General features: G+C 44.8%; 3 protein-coding genes across 6 annotated transcripts; 2 read left to right on the top strand and 1 right to left on the bottom strand.

The window, feature by feature from the left end:
* Positions 1-1452: 1452 nt before the first annotated feature.
* LOC112888160 (peptide chain release factor PrfB3, chloroplastic) lies at positions 1453-4675 on the top strand. Of its 2 annotated transcripts, none has more exons than XR_003227725.1 (6): positions 1453-1660; positions 2040-2257; positions 2485-2685; positions 3036-3248; positions 3928-4115; positions 4215-4317. XR_003227725.1 is itself a non-coding variant. In XM_025954521.1 (6 exons), the coding sequence occupies exons 1-6, from the start codon at positions 1522-1524 to the stop codon at positions 4487-4489; spliced, it is 1227 nt and encodes a 408-aa protein (XP_025810306.1). In that variant the 5' UTR covers positions 1459-1521; the 3' UTR covers positions 4490-4675. The 2 variants fall into 2 exon arrangements, 1 of the variants encoding a protein (XP_025810306.1); XM_025954521.1 differs by having other exon boundaries at positions 1459-1660; positions 3935-4115; positions 4215-4675.
* A 10692-nt stretch (positions 4676-15367) lies between these two features.
* Positions 15368-17339, top strand: LOC112887398 (heavy metal-associated isoprenylated plant protein 5-like). Its single transcript, XM_025953558.1, has one exon. The coding sequence runs from the start codon at positions 15368-15370 to the stop codon at positions 16829-16831; it is 1464 nt and encodes a 487-aa protein (XP_025809343.1). The 3' UTR covers positions 16832-17339.
* A 2380-nt stretch (positions 17340-19719) lies between these two features.
* Positions 19720-21807, bottom strand: LOC112886311 (lichenase-2-like). Of its 3 annotated transcripts, none has more exons than XR_003227369.1 (3): positions 21620-21807; positions 20044-21031; positions 19720-19979 (listed from the first exon to the last, which is right to left on the bottom strand). XR_003227369.1 is itself a non-coding variant. In XM_025952178.1 (3 exons), exons 1-2 carry the CDS (start codon positions 21690-21692, stop codon positions 20097-20099), a joined length of 1008 nt encoding a protein of 335 aa, XP_025807963.1. In that variant the 5' UTR covers positions 21693-21807; the 3' UTR covers positions 19720-19979; positions 20065-20096. The 3 variants fall into 3 exon arrangements, 2 of the variants coding, with proteins under 2 accessions (XP_025807963.1, XP_025807962.1); XM_025952178.1 differs by having other exon boundaries at positions 20065-21031; XM_025952177.1 differs by having other exon boundaries at positions 19720-21031.
* Between the last annotated feature and the right edge of the window lie 1447 nt (positions 21808-23254).

Raw genomic sequence — 23254 nt, 5'->3', positions numbered from 1 at the left:
TTAATTATTGGACTTTAGAGTGGATCCAACGTTGGAGAAAAATCAGACCGTGGAGACTTTAAGGCTTGTTTGGTAGAGCTTATTTTAATTTTTTGCGAGAGCTAATTCTTAATTCTACAAGAGAAGTGATTCTGTAGCTAAAAATAATTCTCTCTGATTCTCTAGCATAAACTTTTAAAATTTTAAAATTATGATGGAGATTTCACAGAATCAGAAGAAGCTACCTTTTCAACTCCTAACTTCTGAGTTCATTCCACAGAATCAGCTCTAGCATAAACTATTAAAATTAGGATGGAGATTTCACAGAATCAGAAGAAGCTACCTTTTCAACTCGTAGACTCTGAGTTCATTTCACAGATCACCAGAGAATCACTTCTCTCTAAAAAACTATTTGGCATAGCTTCTATTAAATTCAACAGAGAATCAACTCTGGAAGCGCTGCCAAACGCATCTTAAGATTCGATTTTGCCACCGTGAGAAGCGAACCGTACTGAGAAATTCCTCGTATCAAACTCGGAATAAAGGTTGAACTGAACAAGTAAACAACGACTTTGCAATTGTGTACTCTACTTCACTTGCAGCCGAATAGAGAGTTGAGCTTCGACGGAAAGGGAAGGGTGGGATTTGTTCTGGTTCCCATTCTCCGTTTGGACCCCAACAAATCGTTATAAAGCATTGGAGCTAGTGAACTTTAAGGGACCTTATCCAAACTCTAACGCACGGTTCGCACCGGCGCTGGAGATGCTCTTAGAGCTGCAATAATAAGTCATATATTTTCATAAGATTATTTACTAAGGTATTCTCATGTGCCAACTTAGACATACCGTGAGGCGTGAGCGAACTAAGATGTACCGAGAGCGTCTACCGTATAACTTATATACTAGTGAAAGACTACATTCATAATTTGATACACGTGTCGAGCATGTGACTATACTTTTGCAGTAGCGATGTAATGAAATAAGAACATATCGTCTTACCCAACTAACTATAGGTTATGCTTGATTATTTGGATGATCTCCATCCAAACAACAAAGGGAAAAGATTATTTTCATGCTTCTCCGTATTTGTAAGGTTAGTCCAGCAAACGAAAATAATTTCAAATATTTTTTTTTAACATATGGTATGCTGTAATATTGAACGGAGAGTTTCTTTGCTTGATACGAATAAAAGAATTGAACAATACTCCAATGTAAAACTTTGTGACCAAACAGCCTTTGTGGAGGAAATCCGGTAGGCATATCAACATTTTCGACATCCTTGCGGTACAGCTCGCAGCAGCGTACTGCACTCCTGCGTGCAGCAGTGCACGGCCTTTTGGACGCCACGCCAACTTGGCGCGCCCCGATTGGGCGGCGGATGAGGCGCGTGTGAGCCACACGGCGCCAGGCTGCGCCCCTCTCCGCCGCACAACCTCACCGGCATCTCCCTCCACTCTTAAGCCACGCTCACCCCCGCCACCGTCTCCTGGCATCCGCGTCCGGCAGGCCACCACCTTGCTCCTGCGGTCCCGCCGCCGCTGCAATGGCTGCGGCGGCCTCGCCGGCAGCGTGCGCTCGGGCGTCGGCGTCCGGCCCCCGCGCGGGGGCCCGCCTCGCCGTCCGCACCGCCGCCCTACCGGCGGACGGGCGCGGCGACGGCGCCGCCTCTTACAAGGAGCTCGGTACGTTCGCCACTCGAGCTTTAAGCACTTCTCATTATGCTGTGGATCAATAAATTTTGTTATGGGCATCGTCGGTGTACAATGCTGGTCAATTAGATGAACTGAGAAAGGAGAAAGGGTAGCAAAATAGCTAATTTGTTCGGTTAAGTGATTGCCGGGTACGGATTTTCCATGGCAAACAGAAGCTCTCGGTACATAAAGTCATATATTCATCTAATTTCCTGATAAAGAGCAGTCCTGAATATAGAACGCCAATTTCCTTTTGGCATCAAAGTTCAGAGGTTGGGACAACAATACACTGAGCCAACCTGAACAAAGTACTGTTCGTTAAACCCAAAATCTCAAACTGCTAAATACTCTGTTTGCTTGTTGTTTTAAGGTCTGTACTCCTTGAAAAAGAGGATTGAAGATGCAGTTGTCCGGGTTGAAACCACCGCATCCAGTGCTCTGGAGTTGGAGGAAGCACGGAGAATTAAGCAGGAAGAAGTACTGCGGAAGCGTAACTTGTGGGATAATCCAGCCAAGTCACATGAGACGCTCTCTGCTCTGGCGGATGCCATCAGGGTGGTCGACCATCTAAAAGATCTTTGCTTCAAGGTGCTTTCTATGCAATAATTTGAGACTTTGAGTTAAACAAACATTTCTTGTTTTCAAGATTTGAACAGACAAAACATATGCTAAACCATTTGTACTCTGTGACTTCCCTTCATTAATTAGTGCAAATTTACCGTTTCACTTCTTCTGTCTTGATTTTACGCACAGAAACTATGATAGGAATTTGCAATTTTGTTTTATAGTTGTTGATTGTTGAATATACTGTGCAGGCTGAAGAGGCAAAGTTGATAAGTCAACTATCAGAGATGGATGTCATAAATGGTGAGCTATTTAAGCAAGCATACAAATCTTCTGTAGATGCTAGCGAGTACCTAGATCGCTACCAGATGTACAAGCTTCTTAAGGGTCCATACGACAAGGAGGGAGCTTGTATTATTGTTACTGCAGTATCAGACGGTGTTGCTTCTGAGGTAAGTTGATTGGTATGTGTATTATCGGTTGAAGGTTAATGATAACAGTATAAGAAATGCCGATGTAGCTTTAGTCATAATTTCACCTTGCTTTGAATTCATATCTTACCGTCCTGTTTGCTCTTACAAATTAGGCTTCAATTAGTATTCTGCTCAACTTCACTGAAGAAATAAAGCTAATGAGTGCTTACTTCATTTTTAAAATTTCTTCCAGATATGTGAATAACCTATAGTGATCTCGTACTACTACATATATGTCAATATTTTACTATGAATGTGGACATCTTCAACCTTTTCAATTTTTTGTACTTACTTTTGAAATTGATAAATTTGATATTTTTATGTTGCAGTTATGGGCAGCGAAGGTCTTTGGTATGTATACAAGTTGGGCACGGAAGCAAGGTTGCAAGGTTGGATTGATTGAGAAGATTTCTTCAATGAGTGGCCATGTCTGGTCTTCAGCGATGGAAATTGAATCAGAGTACATGTTTGGCCTCCTTTCTGGAGAAAAAGGAATGCATCGAATGACACACTCTTCCCTTGAAAATTCTGATAAATATCAGGTGATTATGCTTTCTATTGTTGTTTGCTAGTTTTATCAGAATTCATCAGGAACTGTTGAGTGCAAAGTTAAATTATGTACATGACTTATCCATGCAATTATGGAACAGCACATAGATGCTCTACAAGATATTTAACCAATAGATTGCTCAAGTTATGGAAGGTAATGTTTGAGCCTAGCAATTTCATAATTGTTTCTATAGTGTTGACTAATATGCATAGACTGACAGAACACAGAACTACATAGACTGATCATAGATATCATTATGTCGCCAACTCTTGATTAGGTAGCAGTAGAAGTCACAAGTTAATACACAAAGGTCGGTGGGAGCTGCATCATTACAAGTAAATATACTATTTGAAAAGAAAATCATGGTAATTCTGAATAACTTTCTAACACAGTTGGACCAAAACATTTCCCGATGGATGTGAGAATATCAAGTAACATGTTATGAAGTCTGATTATTTGACCACTAAGTTACATTGTCTGGTTTCTGACTTGGTATGTCAATGCTAAACCTTATAATTTAACTGCTAGTTTTGCACCTACTTTTGCAAAAGTCAGGTAGAAAATCTGGATTTTAGCTCGTGTGGACATCTGTATCATGGTTCAACTATTCTACCATGATCTTTTTCATATGCTACTATTTATCAGGATGGCTAACCCAAAATTTACCAAAGCTTGCAGGCCTTATCAGCTAGAGTCGACGTAATTCCCCTGTTCTTGGATAGACCAGTTAATCTTCACTTGGATGACAATGGTATAGAGATCGTTCCCTCACCTTCTGAATATAAGAAGCGAGATAGCAGAAACTGTGCTGCTGTCAGGGTTCTACACAAACCCAGTGGAGTCACTGCTGAAAGTTCAGGTACTGAACAAAAAGCCTACTGCATAAGTGCATATGCAAATGTGAATTGGCATGCAACTGTAAATTGTTACTGGAATTTAACATGTTAGCCTTCAACAGGAGAGAGAAGCTATTTTGCAAACAAGCTAAAAGCTACGAGTAGGTTGAAAGCAAAGCTCCTTTTAATAGCTAGAGAATTGGGAGTATCAGACATGAAGACGGTCAACAAACAAGCTATAGAGGATAGGTGCAACCGTGAAACGCGAAGGTACACATTTGGGCCTCAGAAGTTGGTCCATGATCTCAACACAGGCATTCAGTTATCAGATTTGAACTTGGTTATGGAAGGTGAAATAGAACCATTCATCAGAGGCCGTATTATCGCCAGACAATGATGATACAACTCACCAATTGATTGATTGTGCCCCCTCATTGTGATCTTGTACATTTATTTCTGTCCTTATACAGACCACACCACATCAAAAGATGACCTTTGTAAAATATATAACATTTCAAGCCAAAAGGCATGACACCTGGCATACAAACATTAAGTTCTTAGCACCATCTCCTCCGCTCCATTACTACTAAAGCTCATTCATTCCTGATGTAATGAACCAGCATCTTGCGTTTGTCACGCTCGCGCATTGCGCTTCTTCTCTTGTAAAAGGTGGGGGGGGGGGGGGGGGGGGGGGTCTTGGGCGATCAGCGCTACATCCTCATCCTCCAAAGCTGGTGTGAAACAACCGGGTTCCTAAATAATCAAGAATCCGACCCCTGTATCATTATAATATCATTGTGATAGTTTCTTGATCAAGCGTTATCATACAGAACTCATTTCAGGCACCATATCATAGTCATACTTTGCAAAAGATCAAACATGGGTTCAGTTATTACATAAATCTATAGGATGTGTAATAGGAGGTTCATTACAAGCCTCTTGGGCTAAAACAAACAGACACAAAGTGGAAAGCGGTAACTAGGCTTCTGGTTATTCTTCATGTTCTAGAATCTCCTCCACAGGCAAACTCGAGCGTAACACGGGCTTCAGTTGTACAAACCGTCATCGTTGGGGTCAAACTCCGGATCTGATCCTGCATCGTACCAGGCTTTTCCAAAGAAATGGGATAGGTCCACGTCACTATCCGTATGCAAACTTTAAAGTGGACTATACTAAGGGTATAACAAAAATTCAAGGATATAAGCTGGGGTTTCCTACGCATGCGCAATAACAAGTATATCATCTTCCAAACTCCAAAATCGGGCCATTGCAGCATTCCAAACTCCCGGTTCAACAGACACCTTCCAAAACCACCAAGTCGGTGCGAGAACTCCCGCTCCCCGCACCTCAACTGCCCTAGGCAGGAAGTCACCACTAGAGGAAGGTAGAAAATATGAGTATCACTATCTAATAAGAGCAACAGAAGAGTAGGGTTGTCCATGACCGAGGACGCGGCTATACGTATAGTTTTTACCCTGCAGGGGTTGTACATCTAGACCCACTCGAATCGAAACCAGCCGGGGATCAGCCAATTGGGCGACGAGACACCGGTCTACTGAAATAGGACTAGGAGCCACAGTACCATCTGGCTTTCCTGGGTCTTGGGCGCATCCTCCTGCAAGAGGTCGCCCCGGAACTGTGAAGCCTCCTTTGCGTCTCGGGGAACGTGAGGTCAGTACCTCTCCATCCCCTGCACCGATACTCGATCCTCCTACCAGCTTGGTACCGTACTTTCTAGCCACGGACCGGGCCTACCCACATAATGGGTAAGTGGTGTGTACGCTTAATATAGTTCCACTAATTATAGTTACTCTCACCCAGTCCTCATTTGCTGAAGCAAGCATCTTCATCATATGCGTCTCCACAACAATGGTCTGCAACTGCACCCATTATGGGTGCCCCCAACTCCTCAACCAAGTATTCAAAAAGTTGCACCCATTACGGGTGCCTCCAACTCCTCAACCAAATATGCAAAAAGTTGTACCGCCAGAGGTACTTCGTAGGGTGTGCCAAGATACACACCCCAAGCTCTCGACCCAAGATCGAGTTAAGTTCGCTCGCTTCCGGCTAAAAAGCCCTAAGCTCCAACTCCTCATAAGTGTATCTCCACTCATGTCAAGACTATTCATCCATTCCCACACATACACATGCAAAGCGTAGCAAGGCATTATATATATATATATATATATATATATATATATATATATATATATATATATATATATATATCAAGCGTATGGGATAGCAAGGAAATCAGGTAAATAAATAGGCTATGCAGGTTCATTTCATCGAAACACATTAGGGAGCAATAGCATTCTAGCAAGCAATGTCTAATAGGCATTCAAAACAAAGATGGGCGTGAATTTGGCGGTTCTTTGTAGTCCTCCTGGGCCTCCGGGTGGTCCTGGCCGTCGGTTAGCTCCTCGTAGTCGTGTCCTACTTGTAAATACGTATAAGGTCAAGGACCAAAGTGCAAAAATATACAAAAGTTACCAAATAAGACCCAAATCACAACAAGACCTACTCTAATAGGTAGTTCATGATTTTAGAAGAATTAGAAAACTGGGAGGTCTGGTTGATTTATTATAAATTTTCTAAGAAAAAAATCTAATTTTGAAATTAATAAAAGTATTTCGGAAAATAAAAACACTCCGTAGCGACACATGGCATGCTGATGTTAGCATGACATCACCGGGGTCAGTTCTGACTGACGTCATCAGTGGGCCCTGCTGACGTTAACGTTGATCGATCAACGCTGACCGGTCAACGGGTCAATGGTGTGAGCCACTAGGTCTCATCGACAGGTGGGACCCACGGGTTAGTTGGGGTTAAAATAAAAAGAAAAGGAACAGGCGGCTCAGATTTCTAGGCCGAAAGCGATGGGTCGGGTCGGTCCGGCCTAGCTAGCCTTGGCTTGGCTCGCACGCTGGCTCGGCTATGGCAAGACGGGCTAGCTTGGGGTCAACAGGCTGGCTTGGCTCGGCGTCGCGGGTTGACGCGCCTTTGGCCCCGGTAGCGCCGTGGGCTAGAGTGGCTCCTCCCCTCCTTCTCCTCCTCCTTCTGTTTTGGTGGGCCCACGCATCGGTGTCTTCCTATCGCTGACAGGTGGGTCCCGCGTGTCGGTCTCAGACCAGATCCGGTGTGGCAGCGCCCAGATTGGGTGTGGGTGCGTGTGTTCCTGGGCGTGTGTGGGTGTATGTGGTATGGGCGCCCGCAAGGTGCTCGGCCAAATGCCGTAAAGGCACCCGCATGCGCCACATCGTGACGTCGCAGGGACGTGCACAGTCACCATGGCCGTGGCGTGGTCATGGCCCGACGGCAACGAGGTCAAGGCAAGGCGGCAACGCGTCTAGTGGGGTGAGCGCGTGTGCGAGCCCTCGGCCTAACTGAGGTCGCAACACGTCCGTGACGCCTACAGTGCTCCGGCAAGCCGGGCCACAGCGGCGTCGGGCTGCAGGGGGGTACGGTGGCGTCGGCACGGCCCCTGCAAGAAAAATGGCACGAAGGCCGGTACAAGGGGACAGGGATCCTAGGGCTCTAGAGAGGGTTCATTGATGGCCAAGGCTCGTTGGCAGCAAGGAGGGTGACGGGGAATGGGTGGCGGCGTTCACCAGTTGGGATTGGGGAAGACAGAGCTCAAGGCGGTGGTAAGGCGGAGCAGTGCCGTGCAGCGCTGCAACGGCGACGTAGACGATTGGGGCGCAGGCTCGGTGAAGAGGCTCTGATGGCAACGGCAGCGGAGTGCTCCCGGCGGCGGTCCTCCTCGTGCTCCCCCTCCCTGACTTCTCCTCTTCTTCCTCCCTTTTTCTGGTAGCAGCGGCTGGTGAGGGGAAACCCTAGAGGGGTGCTAGGGTTGCAGCGCGGTCGATTGAGGGGTCTTATAGGTGGCGGCCGGGCTCTTTTGGGGCATGGATGCCAAGGATTGGCCGGTGGGGCTCGGCGGTCATGCGGGGTGTACGTGGTGGCCATCCAGCGACTGCGCGTGTGGCTAGGGTTTGGGGCGTGTAGCTGGTCAAGGGTGAGGTGGAAGGGGGGGGGCACGAGGCGGTTGCGCTCCCTTGTCATCGAGCAAGGCAGGCGCGATGCGGGCGGGTGCGCGGCGCGGGTGAGAGAGGAGAACGGGGCGCGGGGCCGATCGGGAGGAAGGGGAAAGGCATACAATGGCGCTGGCAGGTGGGGCCAGGCGGTTAGCGGAAGTAGGGAAAAAGAGGGGGTGGTGCTGAGCTGGGTGGTGGTGTGCTGGACCGTGCGGGCTGGGCCTGAACGAGGCACGGAGCAGGCCGGTGTGGGCTGTGTCGCTTGGGCTGGTGCTTAGGGGTTTAGGGGTAATTAGCATTTGAGTTTGAATTTGAATGGTCTATTCAAATTCGAACTCCACTCAAATAAATAAATCCAATTCAAACGAATTCAAAATAAGAATCAAATTAAATTCACACTATCATTTACGATCCTTAGCTCAAATTTGTTCAATATTACTAGGAATTAGTGATAGGAAGAGTCCAAACTTATGTGAGATCCTAGCTATTAGCACTTGCATGAAAAAGTTTTTAAAATTCACGAGTTTTCAACTTATAACATTCTGGAAAAATTCGGGGACGTTACATGGTGCCTCTGCCTACACTGATGGAACAGGACCAGGTTGGCGATGGTAAGCTTCCGTTGAATGCTGACCGTGCCTGGCCACCTGTGGACGTGAAAGAACCAACAGTCTGTCACAGTCGGCAACGAAGTCGTTGAAGCAGGGAGTCAGTTTGCCTTTGAGAGTTGGAGGGAGTCAGGCACGACAGCCTATGTTACTAGGATACTGTAGTACGGATACAGATACGCGATACGGTGATACTCCGATACACTATTTTTTCCAAAAACACTGGTATAGGGATACGTGGATATATATATTCTATTTATATTCTTAGAAATAATTAAAGAGATAAAATAAAAATGCATACATAATTCATAAACATCGCTTTAAATGTTTTTTAGTGTCTGATTGCTTAGTATTTGATATAATAATTCATCCATTTTACATGTATAGATGGTATATATTTATAGGCAAAATGAGGGGATAAAGGTTTCGAGGTGTCTGAAAAGACTAAAAAAAGTATCAACAAAATATCTAGATTATTTTATTTATTTAAATAATAGTAAAATATCCGATACTTATTCAACAAGTATCGAAGGAGTATCCATTCTGTAAGCATCGGAGGAGTATCGGTACTTCATACACGAGGGTTCGCAAGTATCCGTGCATCAGGCACCGTCTGTCTAGTCAGTCAGGCTTTTCTGGTCCGAGACAGTTGGAGGTAGCCAGTTTACCTTTGAGAGTTTGAGGTCCAAAGATCATTCAGCCCATCAAGGCTACCGTTCTGCATCAGCTGATGGCAATGAGGTTTTTCCCAGGAGGCCAGGACAGAAGTGTGCATCTCGTGTGACCGGGAACAGACATAAACAGGAGGAGGTTTTTAAAGCCAAAACAACTGCTGGCGATCCAGGGCCGAGAATGCGAGCCCCAGGTGCGAAACAAAAAATTAGACCCTATCTTAAAAGAAAAAAATTACTATAAATTGCACAATTTCGATACAAAGATATGTTCTTAATAGGTACTAATGTTACCTTATCTTCCGCTGAACAATATCCATCTTCTGGTATTTCTAGAAATGAAATCTTCAATTATATCTTCATATTTAATCTTCTCAAGGACATCATTTTCTAGTGCAATTGTTGCCAATCCATTGAGTCTTTCTTGTGTCATAGTACTACGCATGTATGACTTAAGCAACTTCAATTTTGAAAAGCTTCGTTCTGCAGATGCAACTGTCACTGGAATAGTCAACAAAATTCTGTATGCAATATAGGCATTCGGAAAACAACCCATCCGCTTCACAAACTTCATAATATCATGAGGGCCCATGTCCTTGTTAGAGATCAACTCTTGGAGAAACTTTAACTCAACAAGCAATTCACTGCCGTCAATATCAGAATTTTGACCACTCTTAAGTGCCATCTCAAGTTGAGTGCAAGAAGACAGCAAACTCTGGTCATCTAAAGAGCACAATTTGTGTGAAGTAAACAAAAAACAAAATATTTTCTCATACCCCTTGTATTGCTCAAACCTTGTAGTCAGTGAAGTAATCGCTTGATCAACAACGGGTAAAAAGTAATTAATTCTAATGGAGTCGTCGACAGATTGTGAAGCAATAGATGGATCATCAGGTGTCTCATCAAATTGTCTTTTCCTTTTGATTTTACGCTGGGTACGAAATGCTGGCTCAATATCCATGTCACGTGCAATTCCTTTTGCAGACTCTAATGCATTTAGGAAACCGGTTTCTCTATAAGTAATGAAGAAGGAAATTAACCCCTGCACCTTCTCAATTGCAATATCAATAAGCATATATATCCTTCGATTGTAACTGTTTGCTAACCAAATTGATGGTAGATAGTACTTCGTACCAAATAATTATTGACACCATAAATTCAAAGTCACCAAGCTCATTGTTCGCCAAGGAATGAGCCTCACTACTTATTGTTTCATCATTATCAGTGTCGGATATACTTCAAGTAGAGCTTCTCTTATTTCCTGCATTTGCAATCTTATAGCCTTAACACTATCAACTCGACTCTCCCAGCGAGTAGTTGAAAGTGGCTTTAGAGTCAGACCTGTCAAATTATCCTTCAAAATTTGCCATCTGTTAGTAGACTTAGCAAAAATAGTATAGATATGTTGTATGACTCCGAAGAAATTTTTTGCTTTTTCACAACTCTTGGACATATCACAAAGTGTTAAATTAAGACTATGACAAGCACAGGCAGAATAAAAGGCCCTAGAATTGCTATCCAATAGTTTCTTTTGTACTCCTTAATTTTTTCCTTTCATATTTGATCCATTATCATATCCTTGTCCTCTCACATTGTCTATATCAAGGTCAAGACTCTTCAATTCATTCTGCAAGACATCAAACAATCCTTGCCCTGTAGTATCATTTATATCCAGAAATCCTAAGAATGATTCCTCTATACAATCCGAAGAAGTATCAACATATCTTATGATCAAAGACATTTGCTCTTGATGGCTGATATCAGGGGTACAATCAAGAATAACTGAGAAGTACTTTGATTCCTTTATTTTTTTAATAATCTCATATCTGATTGCAGCAGCAAGCAAATTTATTAACTCATTTTGGATGCTAGGACCAAGGTAATGAACATGAGTTTCATCATTTGTGATCCGTCGAACATGCTCTTGGATGACCGGATCAAACTCAGCCAACATTTCCACCAGTCCTAAAAAGTTTCCATTGCTATCTTGGTACAACTTGCAATTAGTGCCACGAAATGCTAAGTTGTGTTTTGGAGAAATTTTACAATCATAATGATTCTGAACAAAACCTTCCTCCAGTGCTCCTTCTCTTTTTCAAGTTCTCTTTGAGCAACCTTATCTATTGTTTGATTCTTATCAAACCTAAGACGCACGTCATACCAAGTGGCCATATTTGTAATATGATCTGCACTAGTTTCATGATTTTAAGTCTAATGTTAACATGAGACCAATCATTGAACCCCTCATTTGCTACTGACTTTTCAAATGACCCTTTCTTAATAATTTGCAACAGAAACAAAATACTTTATCAAGCTCTTTTGAATATACTAGCCATTCTCTATCACATGTTTCTCCATTAGATAAAACTCTAGTGAATAATGCTGCAGAAAATCTTCTATTCAGTTTATCTCTAGGGCCTTTTTGAATTGACAAGTCCCTTTTGGGACCTTTTTGAACCAAAATATCAACCAATTTTCTATCAAGCCAATCCCAATATCTGGGATCAAAAATATCCGGCTGAAAATCATCCCTCTCCCTCAAATCAGTATCAATTTCAGTACTATTGGATCCCTTAATGGTAACAACAACACCATCAACATTGTTCGTATTTTCATCAATCTCTGAAGTGTGAGCCTCAACATTGCTAGCATTGTTAGTGTTATCTCCAATATTTTCATCTATTCCCATCTGTAGAGTTTGATCCTCTGCACTACTCTGATTTTCTTTGATAACATATCTATCAAGAGCACCTTTTTGTGACTGCGCTAACGCCTCAAGCCTTTTTTTCTTCTTGCGTTTTTCATAACCAGAATCAAATTTTCTAATTCTTGAACTAGAGGACATGATGACTATTTGATATTTGATTAGCTCTACCGAATCGACAATCTACAAGTACGGCAATCTACAAGCAGGAACAACAAATTAAAAGATGTGGCTAACGGAACGGCAAGCAGGGCAGAAAATGAGAAAACTAACCTGCTGTCGCGTGCGATCAGCCGATCAGGATCAGGCGTGCTTGCGTACTATGGAGTTGCGTGATTGCAGCCTGCGTGTTTGCGTCCGCCAATCCGCCCTCTGCAGTTCTGCTGTCGCAGTGTCACGGCCTCCGTTCTTGACTACTTGCGGCAATGCGGCGTTGCGTACTAGCGGAGGCGGCGGCGACGTTCTGCTGGAGAGTAGAGAGAATTTGGATCGTGCGAGACGTGGGTCCTGGAAGGTCGATCGTCGGGCGCAAGGCATCGAAGACCCAACCCAAGGAAGTCAGGTAGACACACGTAGACAGGTGGGCTGCTGATCGCTGATCCGTTTCGGGCCTTAGGCAGGCCTGCAAATTTGTTATTAACCTTTTTATTAATAGTTAATGTACTAAAATTTGGACTTTGGAGGCCCCAACCAAAATGAGGCCCTGTGCCATCGCTCCAGATGCGCTGGTCCAGCGATGGGCCTGTGGCGATCCTTTAGATGGACAAAGGAGGTTGCAAATTCATGGCTGTGAAGGCATATGAAGACACAGTGAGGCATTGGATTGGTATGCATATGGACCTTGGGTATTCTGGCTCTTATTTCACATGGTGTAACCGCGGGGGTGGGGGGGGGGGGGCGGGGGTGAGGGGTCGGGGGCGGCAGGGGCCATGGCCCCCCTAATGATCTAGATAAACAATCCAAGCTTAGGTTACTGATTTAGACTAATCATGAATTATTTAGGTCTTTTTTTCTAATAATTAGAACTTCTAATCATTAGAACCAAGCACCGTTAAATTTTTATAGATATAAATATCATGTTCTACTATCCTATTTACCAGATATACAAATTATTTTTTCTATAGATAAGCTACACATTATGCTAAAACTGTAAAAGCACTGCCAATTTGTTCATCTTTTGGCCATATATTGACATCGGTGAAATATAATTATCGATGCTACATTATAATATAAATAAGTATTCTATCATACTATATATTCTACAACCACAATTATTATTGGGTTTGTTTGGAACTGTGTTATGCGGCAGCGCATTCTATATGAGTGCGTCCAGAAGAATTGCTTCTCGTGTTTGTCGTTTGGAGCCCGTGTTTTGATCGTTGTTCAGTGTGAAAAAATGCGTCTGGCATAGCTTTTTACTGACGCCAAAATTCTAGACACATTTACAGATAGATTTATTATTTATTAATTTGATATGGCTTGGCTCGACTCCCCCATAAATTTGATTCCTGGCTCCGCCCCTGATTGTAACAGACAAGATGGTAATCACCATAAAAAAAAGGCCAGAATGGATCATGTTGCGGCTAAAAGCCTAAAAACAGTGAGTGTTTTCATCTCTTCGGCAGCTGCATTGTGGTGAATAACATCACAATTACTTCCGATCATAGCGCTGTCCTGGTGTTGCTGGATAAGTGTGGGGATGGCGACATGCTCACCCCTTTGCTCCATGATGCCCCAGATTTATGCTGACATGATTGAGGCGGCGTGGCTTGATAGTGATTTGACCGACCAATCTATGCGTTCGAAGGGACACACTTCAACAACTGTCAGTTAAGCTGATGAAATACTGGAACCATGATTCGTTTCGTTGGATCTGTCAGCTAAGAGATCAATAAGCTGAAAAAGAAGCTGATCCGGCTGTTGTCTCTGATGAAGAAAAACCGTGGAAAGGAAGTTCTGATCCACAGTTTCTTGTGGTGCAGTGGTCGTAGTCTCCTCTAGTTAAATGTGGTAGAGATGGCGATCTGCCTGGCGCCATTCCTCTGCCTCATCATAGCTTCGAGTATATTCTACGGCCACGCGGTTAATAGGTCCGTGTTTAGGTAGCTAAGGCTAATTATAATTAAAAGAAAGCCGTCTTCTTCTGTAGCTGAATTGCTTGGTCATGGAGCTTAGCGAGTACAGGCAGAGTACTTGCCGCGTGCTTATGCCATTTTCAACCCAATCGTGGATAGTTTCCAGTCAACAGCGATTAGCTCAGCTTCATGTCAACACGGATGACCAATCTCGTTAAGTCATCAAGGTAGACGTCAGTATAACGCGTGTAGGATCCAAAGCAGTAGTGCCATGAAACTGTTAGTATGAAATTTAAAATTTCTTTGTTTTATAATTACAGTCTGTTACTCCTACTATTTCTATTTCATCTTTAAAGGTGGGTACACACATTTTTATTAAGAGCTGCCTGAAGCTTGATCTTGTCTTGGTTCTTCATCAGTGGCGCACTAGCGGTCTTTTTCTTAATTGTTTTTGTTATTCTATTGGTGTTGCCCTTTTTCAGGGTTTATTTGTAGCGTGGTGTTTTGCTCTTTTCTATAGTGTCTTGTTCTAGTATGCGTGGTGTGGTCGTTTCTCTGCCTTTTCGATTAGTTGTACCGACTGCTCTGTGTGGTTGTTTTCTATTTTTTTTCCTCTTCTAATAAAAATTTGGCAAATCTCTTGCCATCATTCCAAAAAAAAACATTCTAATTATTAAGAGCCAAATCTTCTAACCTTGAAAGCAACAATAATTTGCTTCATATGACACAAAAGTTTCTATACGAAAATTATACCATTCAGTCATTCAGATTACAAAGTCATTTCTTATGTAGTTTTCATATTGTGACTTTCTTAGGCAGTGGATCAAAATCCGAAAGGCTGAAAAATTGTGACTTCTTTTTTGTGTAGTTTTCATATTGTTAACTCATAGCGATGACAAAACATCAGTTTTCACACCTAATATTCAGATTTTTAACATCGATAAATATCGCGGCTAGGAAACTTCTTTGAAGTTCAGTGGCACCAAGAGTCGCGACGGGTGACTCCGCACAAAACGTGTTGATGGATGTCGTCTAACTTATTTACGAGTTTGTATTGATATAACAATGGAAACAGTTACTTACCAGAGCAAGCATATATATAATTGCCGAAGGTAATTATGGCCAAATCATACTCCGTACTGTGACCGACGGAGTGACACCAACACGGCAACACATCTCGATGGAGTCGCTAAGCAGCGTGGGCACGATTGTGCGGATCGCGCAGGACATTGCGGGGGCGGTGGCCACGGTGAGCAAGAACAGGAGCCGGTGCCAGAAGCTCGCCAAGCGCGTGCAGGGCATCGGCGACCTCCTGAGGGAGCTCGACGGCGCGGAGGCGGGAGCGACGACGGCCGGCGACGACGCGACCAGCAAGCTGCTGGGCAGGCTGGAGGAGGCCCTCCGGCGCGCGCTGCGGCTGGTGCGGTCGTGCCAGGACAGCGGCTGCCCGCGCAGCCTCATCGCCGGCGGGCGGATGGCCGACCGGTTCGAGGAGGTGGACGGCGAGATCGACCGCTGCCTCCTCGACCTCGGTGTTGCCAATCGCATCCTCATCGCCCGGCTCGAGAGGCAGCTGCGCCGCGGCGGCGTCCGGTGCCGCGACCCGGGTCGCACGGAGACGGTGACGCTCAGAATAGGGATGCCGTGCGACGACGACACCGACGACATCAAGCGCAGCCTCGGCATGTTGCCAGGAGTGACGGACGTGGCAGGCGGTGCTGCTATCTCCAGCAAGGACCAGTTCAGGGTGACCGTCACGTCCGACGCCGTCGACATCCCTTCGCTGCTGGACAAGGTGAAGGAGAAGCTCAACCGCAACGTCGAGCTCATCACGCCGGACACCACGAAGAACGCCAGCAACAAAAAGAGCCTCGCCGCCGGTGCCTCCCACATGGACAGGCAAAATTACAGGAGGCATGCTATTGGAGACGGGACCAAGAAGGAAAAGCCGGCTGCAATAGCTGCGGCGGCGCCGGCGCCCAACATGGCAACAGGATCGAACCAAGAGCCTCCGCCGTTCGCCTACCTGCCGTTCGCGGTGGCGTTGGTTCCCATTGGCGGCGACGCGAGCAGCATGTACTACCACGCCCCGTCACCATACAGCTACCTGCCGCCGTACCCACAAGGCCCGCCCGGCGCCGCAGGTTATTCAGTCCACGCTCGGCGGCCGACCAACCCTCAGCACGTCCACTTCAACAGGAGCGAAAGATGTGACGGCGCCAGCGACGCCAATCACGCTGTGAAGAACTCCGGCGACAGGGATGAGAAGAAACGGAACGTCACTGCCGATGGCGGAGGCGCTGACAAGGAGGCGGACCCAGTGCTTACCGGCGGCGGTGGCAAGACGAGGGACGGAGGCAAGACCGCCGCAGCCACCGCTCATAAGGCCACGGCGGCGATCGGTGTTCCCGTGCACACGGTGACTGCAGGCGTGGCGGGGCTGGTACAGGCGGTACCCCCACCGTCGTACGGGCACGGCTACTTGCCGTATGCTCCAGGCCGCCACACCGGTCACTGCTGCTGCCAGAACAACGCTGGTGGACCTTCTGATGACGCCGCTGCTGCTGCCAACTACAATAACCACTACTCGTGGTACCCGGACATGTTCAGCGACGAGAACCCTAACGCCTGCTCTGTGATGTAAATTAAGGTATGTAAATTAAGGTGTTGTTTGGATGCAGGACCAATTTTTAGTCCGGATCACAGTAAATGTTTGATACCAATTAAACTAATTGTATAAACGGAGACTAATTCACGAGATGAATCTGTTAAACCTAACTAATTCATCATTAGCATATATTTACTGTAGCACAACATTATCAAATCATGGACTACTTAGGCTTAATGGATTCGTGTCGTGAATTAGCCTCCATTTATGCAATTGGTTTTGTAATTAACCCATATTTAATATTTCTAATTGGTGTCCAAACATCCAATGTGATGTGCATCAGAACGGCCTCTAAAGGTTAGGTGGCGCATGAGAACAGCAAAAGTTCAAGAAGTATCGTACTCGTGCTATCTCCAATAATGTTGCATTACAAATGGTGTGAACTTCTGTCAGTATTAGAAATTCAGAAATTGCGAGGTTTTGATTACCTATGCTTTGATGTCGAGTACTGTGTCATTGTGTGAGTGATAATGTGATTCTCTCATGCTTTGGGCCATATATAATTAATTTGCCTTTTTCTCTTTGAAAACAGCTGACCGGCCGGCATAGCGGCCGCTATAACGTCTGTTGCGTGGTTATTTGACTTTTAGGACCAAGCTACTGAGTTTAGCCGACGCTAACAGATTCATGATTCATATGCCTCATCATGTGAAAAGTGAGGCAAACAAATCGAATCACAACAGCTGAACAAATATAAACACGCGACCTTGCTACCATCACCATATTAATAAAAGCATCAGTTTCCATTAGTCAACTCTGCAGGTTTGCTAGAGTACTACTGTGAACAACGTACTGAACATGAAGGTGACAACCTTATATTTTAAGTCCAAAACATGACTTTGAAACCAGTCGTGCAAACCTGAGCAAGGATTAATTGGAACTTGCCTGACTCAACAATGCTAGCTGGAAGAGTGTTCGACTGCAGACATAGAATGATATTCCGACCACAGTTCCATGCCTGAAAACTGAACATGATGCGATCCACTTGAGGTAAGCCTTAAGAAAGAAACGATGCCAATGCTTATGGTTCGTGCTCCTTCAACCTACTAAGTCCAATAGTGTCTTTACTTGAGCTTCCTTAAGCTTATTTTAGAACTCAATTTGGGAACAAATGAATTAATTAGACAGGGTGGGTTAGTTTTTTGACCATTTATTTATGTTTAGAAAATAATAGCATATTATTAATACCTCATGTTATTTTAAATTTAAGAAAAATAATTTACCCACATAATTTTAATTTATGGTTCTCGTTTTGATTCATTTTATCATTTTGTGACAAAGCAATTAAGGCATATGATATACAAAGAGAGAACGTGAATTGGGTTAGCAATTTGGGCCATAGTCTAAGCTTTAAGGCTTAGCTGGGTTATCCCAGTCGGCCCAAAGGTAACCTAAATGGCTCTACAGGTCTCTCTTACGAAGTAAAGATACCCAACGGCAGGGTTGATGTATATTGTGGGCTTCGCCGATATAATATCTAATATATCAAATAAATCCTAAGGCTCGTATTAAATAATATTAATACCATACGAAATTTTAACTGGGCGTTGACTCAACTTATGTGGTTGGCTGGGATGTGGACGTGACACAAGCTCTCCCATTCCAGTTCTTGCGTGCACGAGTACCTGAAGAGTAGGCCTCCGAAACGCTGCTGTCCGTGAGTTCACCTGCTCGGGTGAAGGCCAGCGATCATGTTTTGGGGGAGTGTCTGCAAGCGGCACGACTACTCGCTTCGTCCTCTCCTTCCTGGTGATGCGGGGATCGTCTTCTTCCCGGCGTCTCTGATCGGCACTGCTTCCTTTATGCACTGCATCAAGCGGGGCGACTACACCGACATGCACTATGTCGACTAGTGCTTCCGGCTCTACTGCTGGGTATATTTTTATTATAATAATTAGTATCATCTATATATTCATCACGCTTAGATTACATATGCACATATCTGATGTCACAAATCTGTTGATTATCTTTTTCTAGATTAAATTACTACCGAAACTGCCTAAATTTCTAACAGATGCTACCAGGCAACCAACAGATAAGAATCTTCAATTCACTTTCGCGAGTACTATGTATGCTTAGCAATTTATTTTTGAAAATAATCATACACTCGTAGCTAGGCATGTTGATAGTAGAGTAGTGAGAGAAAGAGATCCTCGCAAGAAACATTCCAAGAAATTTGCTGATTTACGATAGAAAATTTTATCCGTCATAAAAAATTGTAACCCAGGAAAGCTAGTGGCGAGTTATTGAAATTTGCCACCGGCCAAACAGGAAACGTCACTCACTACTACATTGTTGTTTTTTGATAAAATTTAAGGTCTACCAAAACGTCATAAACCGATCAGCAGGGTCTGCTTTTTGGTGGCCCGCCTCGGCACGAATCTGGTGCTCCTCGTGACGGCGCGTCAATCAGTTCAGCAATGACTAATTGGATTTGCCTAGCTTTTGTTTTTATTAAGGTTTTTTTTTAAGCATAGCAATACCGAGCATGAGAGAGCTTAAAAATGAACGTTTGACAAATGGTCAGACGTTGGATAAATTGTGCACTATTTACCCCTGAGCGTGTAAATGGGGTCAGATATCTCACAAATTTTATTTGTGAAAGATACGATGGGGGTAAAAGTATACTTTGCCCATGTCGTAGATGCCTGAATCAGAGTAATAAGGAAGAGGTATTTATGCACTTAATTAGGAGTGGTATATGGCAAGCACAAACATTATGTGCATCAGTCATCTAAAAACATTTTATGATGGGGTTCATGAAGTGCTGCACATCATCAAGATCATGGGATTTAGGAAAATGCACAACATAGATACTATCAATTTGACGGCAACTTGGCACAAGCGATCCGGATATCGATCAATAAAATTCAAGTCCGCAATCTATGCGAACAAGTAAATATCAATTGCATGACAAGCCAGAAATTGCGATTTCAATTAATACATTTTCCAGAAATGAGGAAAATTAATTCAGTGAATACATAAAATCCGAGACAGTACAATTACTGATCACAAGTCGATTTGGCCATGCTTGGTCTCTCGACGTAAGAATGCCTCACGGCCGGCGTACGCATCTGAGAGTAGCATTCGAGACTCCCCGTGGTCGCCAATACACAATAATCTCCTGGGACGCAGAAGTATAAGTGTTGCATACGTATATACTTATTGTTGACGTACGGATGACATACGATGGACGAGTAGAGGAGTACGTGGGGAGCTGGATCGCGAGCTGCTAGCTTCTTCAGTTGAAGCTGATGGGATAGACGCGCTGCGTGTTGGGGTAGAAGAGCCCCCAGTTCTGCTCCACGCCGCTCTCCTTGAGGTTCTCGTTGAACATGGAGAAGAGGATGGTCTCGATGGCGCCCGGGTGCCGCGGCGTCCCCCGGCCGACGTGGTTGATCAGGTTCTGGTTGTAGAGGGCGGCGTTCTCCGGCGACGCCGCGACGCCGCCAGCGGACGGCCACCCGCTCTCCGACACGACCAGGGTCACCCCGGAGCCGCCGTTCTTGCCCATCGCCACGTAGAAGGAGTCGACGGTGGCGTCGAAGAGGTTCTGGTACCCGTATGTGCCGTCCTGCAGGACGGTGCCGGGGGCGGTGAAGAGCGCGTAGCTGAGGTCCATGGCGGACGGGTTGGTGGCGTAGGTGAAGTAGGGGTAGACGCTGGCCATGAGGGGCGCGCCGGTGCGGGCCAGGAAGCCGAGGACGGGGCCCATGAACCCCTGGGCCTCGGCGGTGAAGTCGGCGGCGGAGGGCGGCTTGTACCCGCCCAGGATGGCCTGCGACACCGACGTGGTGACCTTGATGCCGTCCAGGCCGGCGGCGGCCAGCGCGGCGCGGACGTTCTCCATGGCCGGGACCAGGTTCTGCGCCGCGCCGCCCTCCACCTCGTTGCCGACGCAGACGCAGCGGAAGGTGACGTCCGGGTAGGCCTGGATGTTGTTGCGGACCCAGGAGGCGGCCGCGGCGGGGCTGGCGGCGAGGCTGGACAGCACGTCGTTGGGCGCGCCGACGACGACGCGGATGCCCGTGCCGCCCACGGCCTCGAGGGCCGCCTGGTCCGGCGCGTAGATCCGCATCAGCGGGATGCCGTTGGCCTTGTACATGCCGACGACGGTGCTCGCCGGCGGCAGGTTGTCGCCGCTCATGCCGTAGGACACCCCGACGGACTCCACGCCTGCATGCGCGCGCGTATACATCTCATCACGATATATACAATTATGAAGAAGAAATAGATATGCATGGACCGTCCATTTTAAACTCTACGCATCGTAACTAAGGACAAATTTAACTGAGATCTATCTATCTGTATGTATGCTTTCTTTTCTCCACTTTTCTTTGTAACAGTTGATGTTACATGAAACTAATTGTTTTAGTTAGTGGCAGCTGGTGTGAAATGCTAGAGGAGGAGGACGCGGCCACGCGTGGCTGATGGCATATAATGCTTTTGACCCAACCTCTGCAGTACGACCGTTGGATAGTCCACATATGATCTATATGGATCACCAAAGCCGTTAGCTAGCCGTGCCAATTAGAGAGCATGCATGAGGCTAACGGCCTCGCTAGCTAGCTAGCTAGCTCACGCATGTTTAAGTTACAACAAAGCTAATTAATAGCAATAATCTTTCTCTAGAAAAGTTACAGTTAAGATTTGTGTATTCTACTATAAAGTCCATTGTCGTCTCTGCTACAAAAATAGCTTGCAAACAATGGACAGAGAAAAAAATTGTGTGTGTGTGTGAGAGAGAGAGAGAGAGAGGATCACTTGGCGAAATGTTGGCAAAGACCCCGAGTAGCAATGCCGTAGCGAACATGGAGGCTGCGCCTTGCCTTGCCATCCTCTCTCCTCTCAAAACCTTGCCCGTCTTCAAGAGGCGACTGTTAGTGTTTTTTCTGGCTTATGCTTGCACGTCTCTCCAAAACTCTGTGCTTGTTGCTTTGATGAAACAAACCGCTGCCCACAGCCCTCGTTATATAGGGATCGATCAGTGTCCTATATCACTTGGCCCAACGTCTCCAGCACCGACAACCTCTCTTTTTTTTCATGTCCAGCACCGACATTATCATCAGTTTAACATCTCACATAATTTTTTTCTTGGATAGCCTCTTCATTTTCAGGGCCCGCAGGCCATTTTCTTTTATTTTTCATCTATTTACCTTGGTCCGTGAAATCGGCCTGCCGGCGTAGCCCCTCTCTCTTTAAATTCGATCATCATGTCGATCAGGTCTAAATTCTATTTAGGCATGTCTGATCATATCGATTAGAGGTAATAGTGATTCCTAGTCAAAGAAAACTTTAATTCAGCAGTTTCCTTTGAACAACACACATTCTAATTTTCTCAATTCCAAAGAAGAAAAAAGAAAAAAATGGACTCTTGGACCATTAGAAATCAATTACTGAATTTCACTGAAATTGCTAGGCGCAGCAAAAAAAAAAAGAAGGTTATGGGATGTAGCACTGCAAATGATTGCAAAACATACTTTAAATTAACTCCAAACAACTCGGAAGGTGAAGGGTAGTTACAAGCTAATAAGAGAGCGAGATCTATTATTATTAATTACCTAAAACATTTTTGCAGATACAGAGCACATAATTGAAATATTCGCCGTTGCTGCTAAAACGTGGCCATCGCAGTTAGAGAGGGACACCTAATCGCACTCGATTGAAATGCCATAACTCACCACTAACGCAAACCCACAGAGAGATGGAGATAAAGGGACAATTAATCGCATCTGATTGGAATGCCATAGCTCGCGGTGTAGCTTTAAGCACACGATCAAGCTGAGATGGTGACATGCATATATGGACTACTCCCTTGGTCGAACCCAAAGGTTCTCTCTCTCTCTCCATATATATATATAGAGAGAGACACACACACTCACTTGCAGCTACTCTCGCTATTAGTATACCACCGTGCGTATGTTCACATACTCATTTATCACTTTGAGTATCTTCATATACTAATTTTAAGATATTTCAAAGGAATATGTATGAAAAATTTCAAAAGCATCTCTATTTTTTAAATATATCATGATTATACATTAGTACCAGTATATAAAAATGAGTACGTCTATATACTTCATGTATGGTTACGTACTTAAACTATATACCATTACAGATGGTCTAGTATGATTACATACACCTTGTATATATCTTTCATTAGGTCAGATACGTCCTATATTATAAGATACACATGTAGGAGTAGCTACAAGCGCGTGTAGAATGGATTTGGATGAGTTTTTTCTACACTCACGTGTAGCTACTCTCATCATCAGTATACCACTGTACGTATATCCGCATACTCATTTATCCCTTTGAGCATGTTCATATACTAATTCCAAGATACTGTCAGACCCAGGACTACGGGACTATGTACGTAACGTAGTTCATACAGGATTA

This window comes from Panicum hallii, chromosome 3 (genome assembly GCF_002211085.1).
Source record: "Panicum hallii strain FIL2 chromosome 3, PHallii_v3.1, whole genome shotgun sequence".
Taxonomy (NCBI): domain Eukaryota; kingdom Viridiplantae; phylum Streptophyta; class Magnoliopsida; order Poales; family Poaceae; genus Panicum; species Panicum hallii.
The sequence above is the reverse complement of the archived record's forward strand: the minus strand, read 5'-3'. Positions and strand labels throughout refer to the sequence as shown.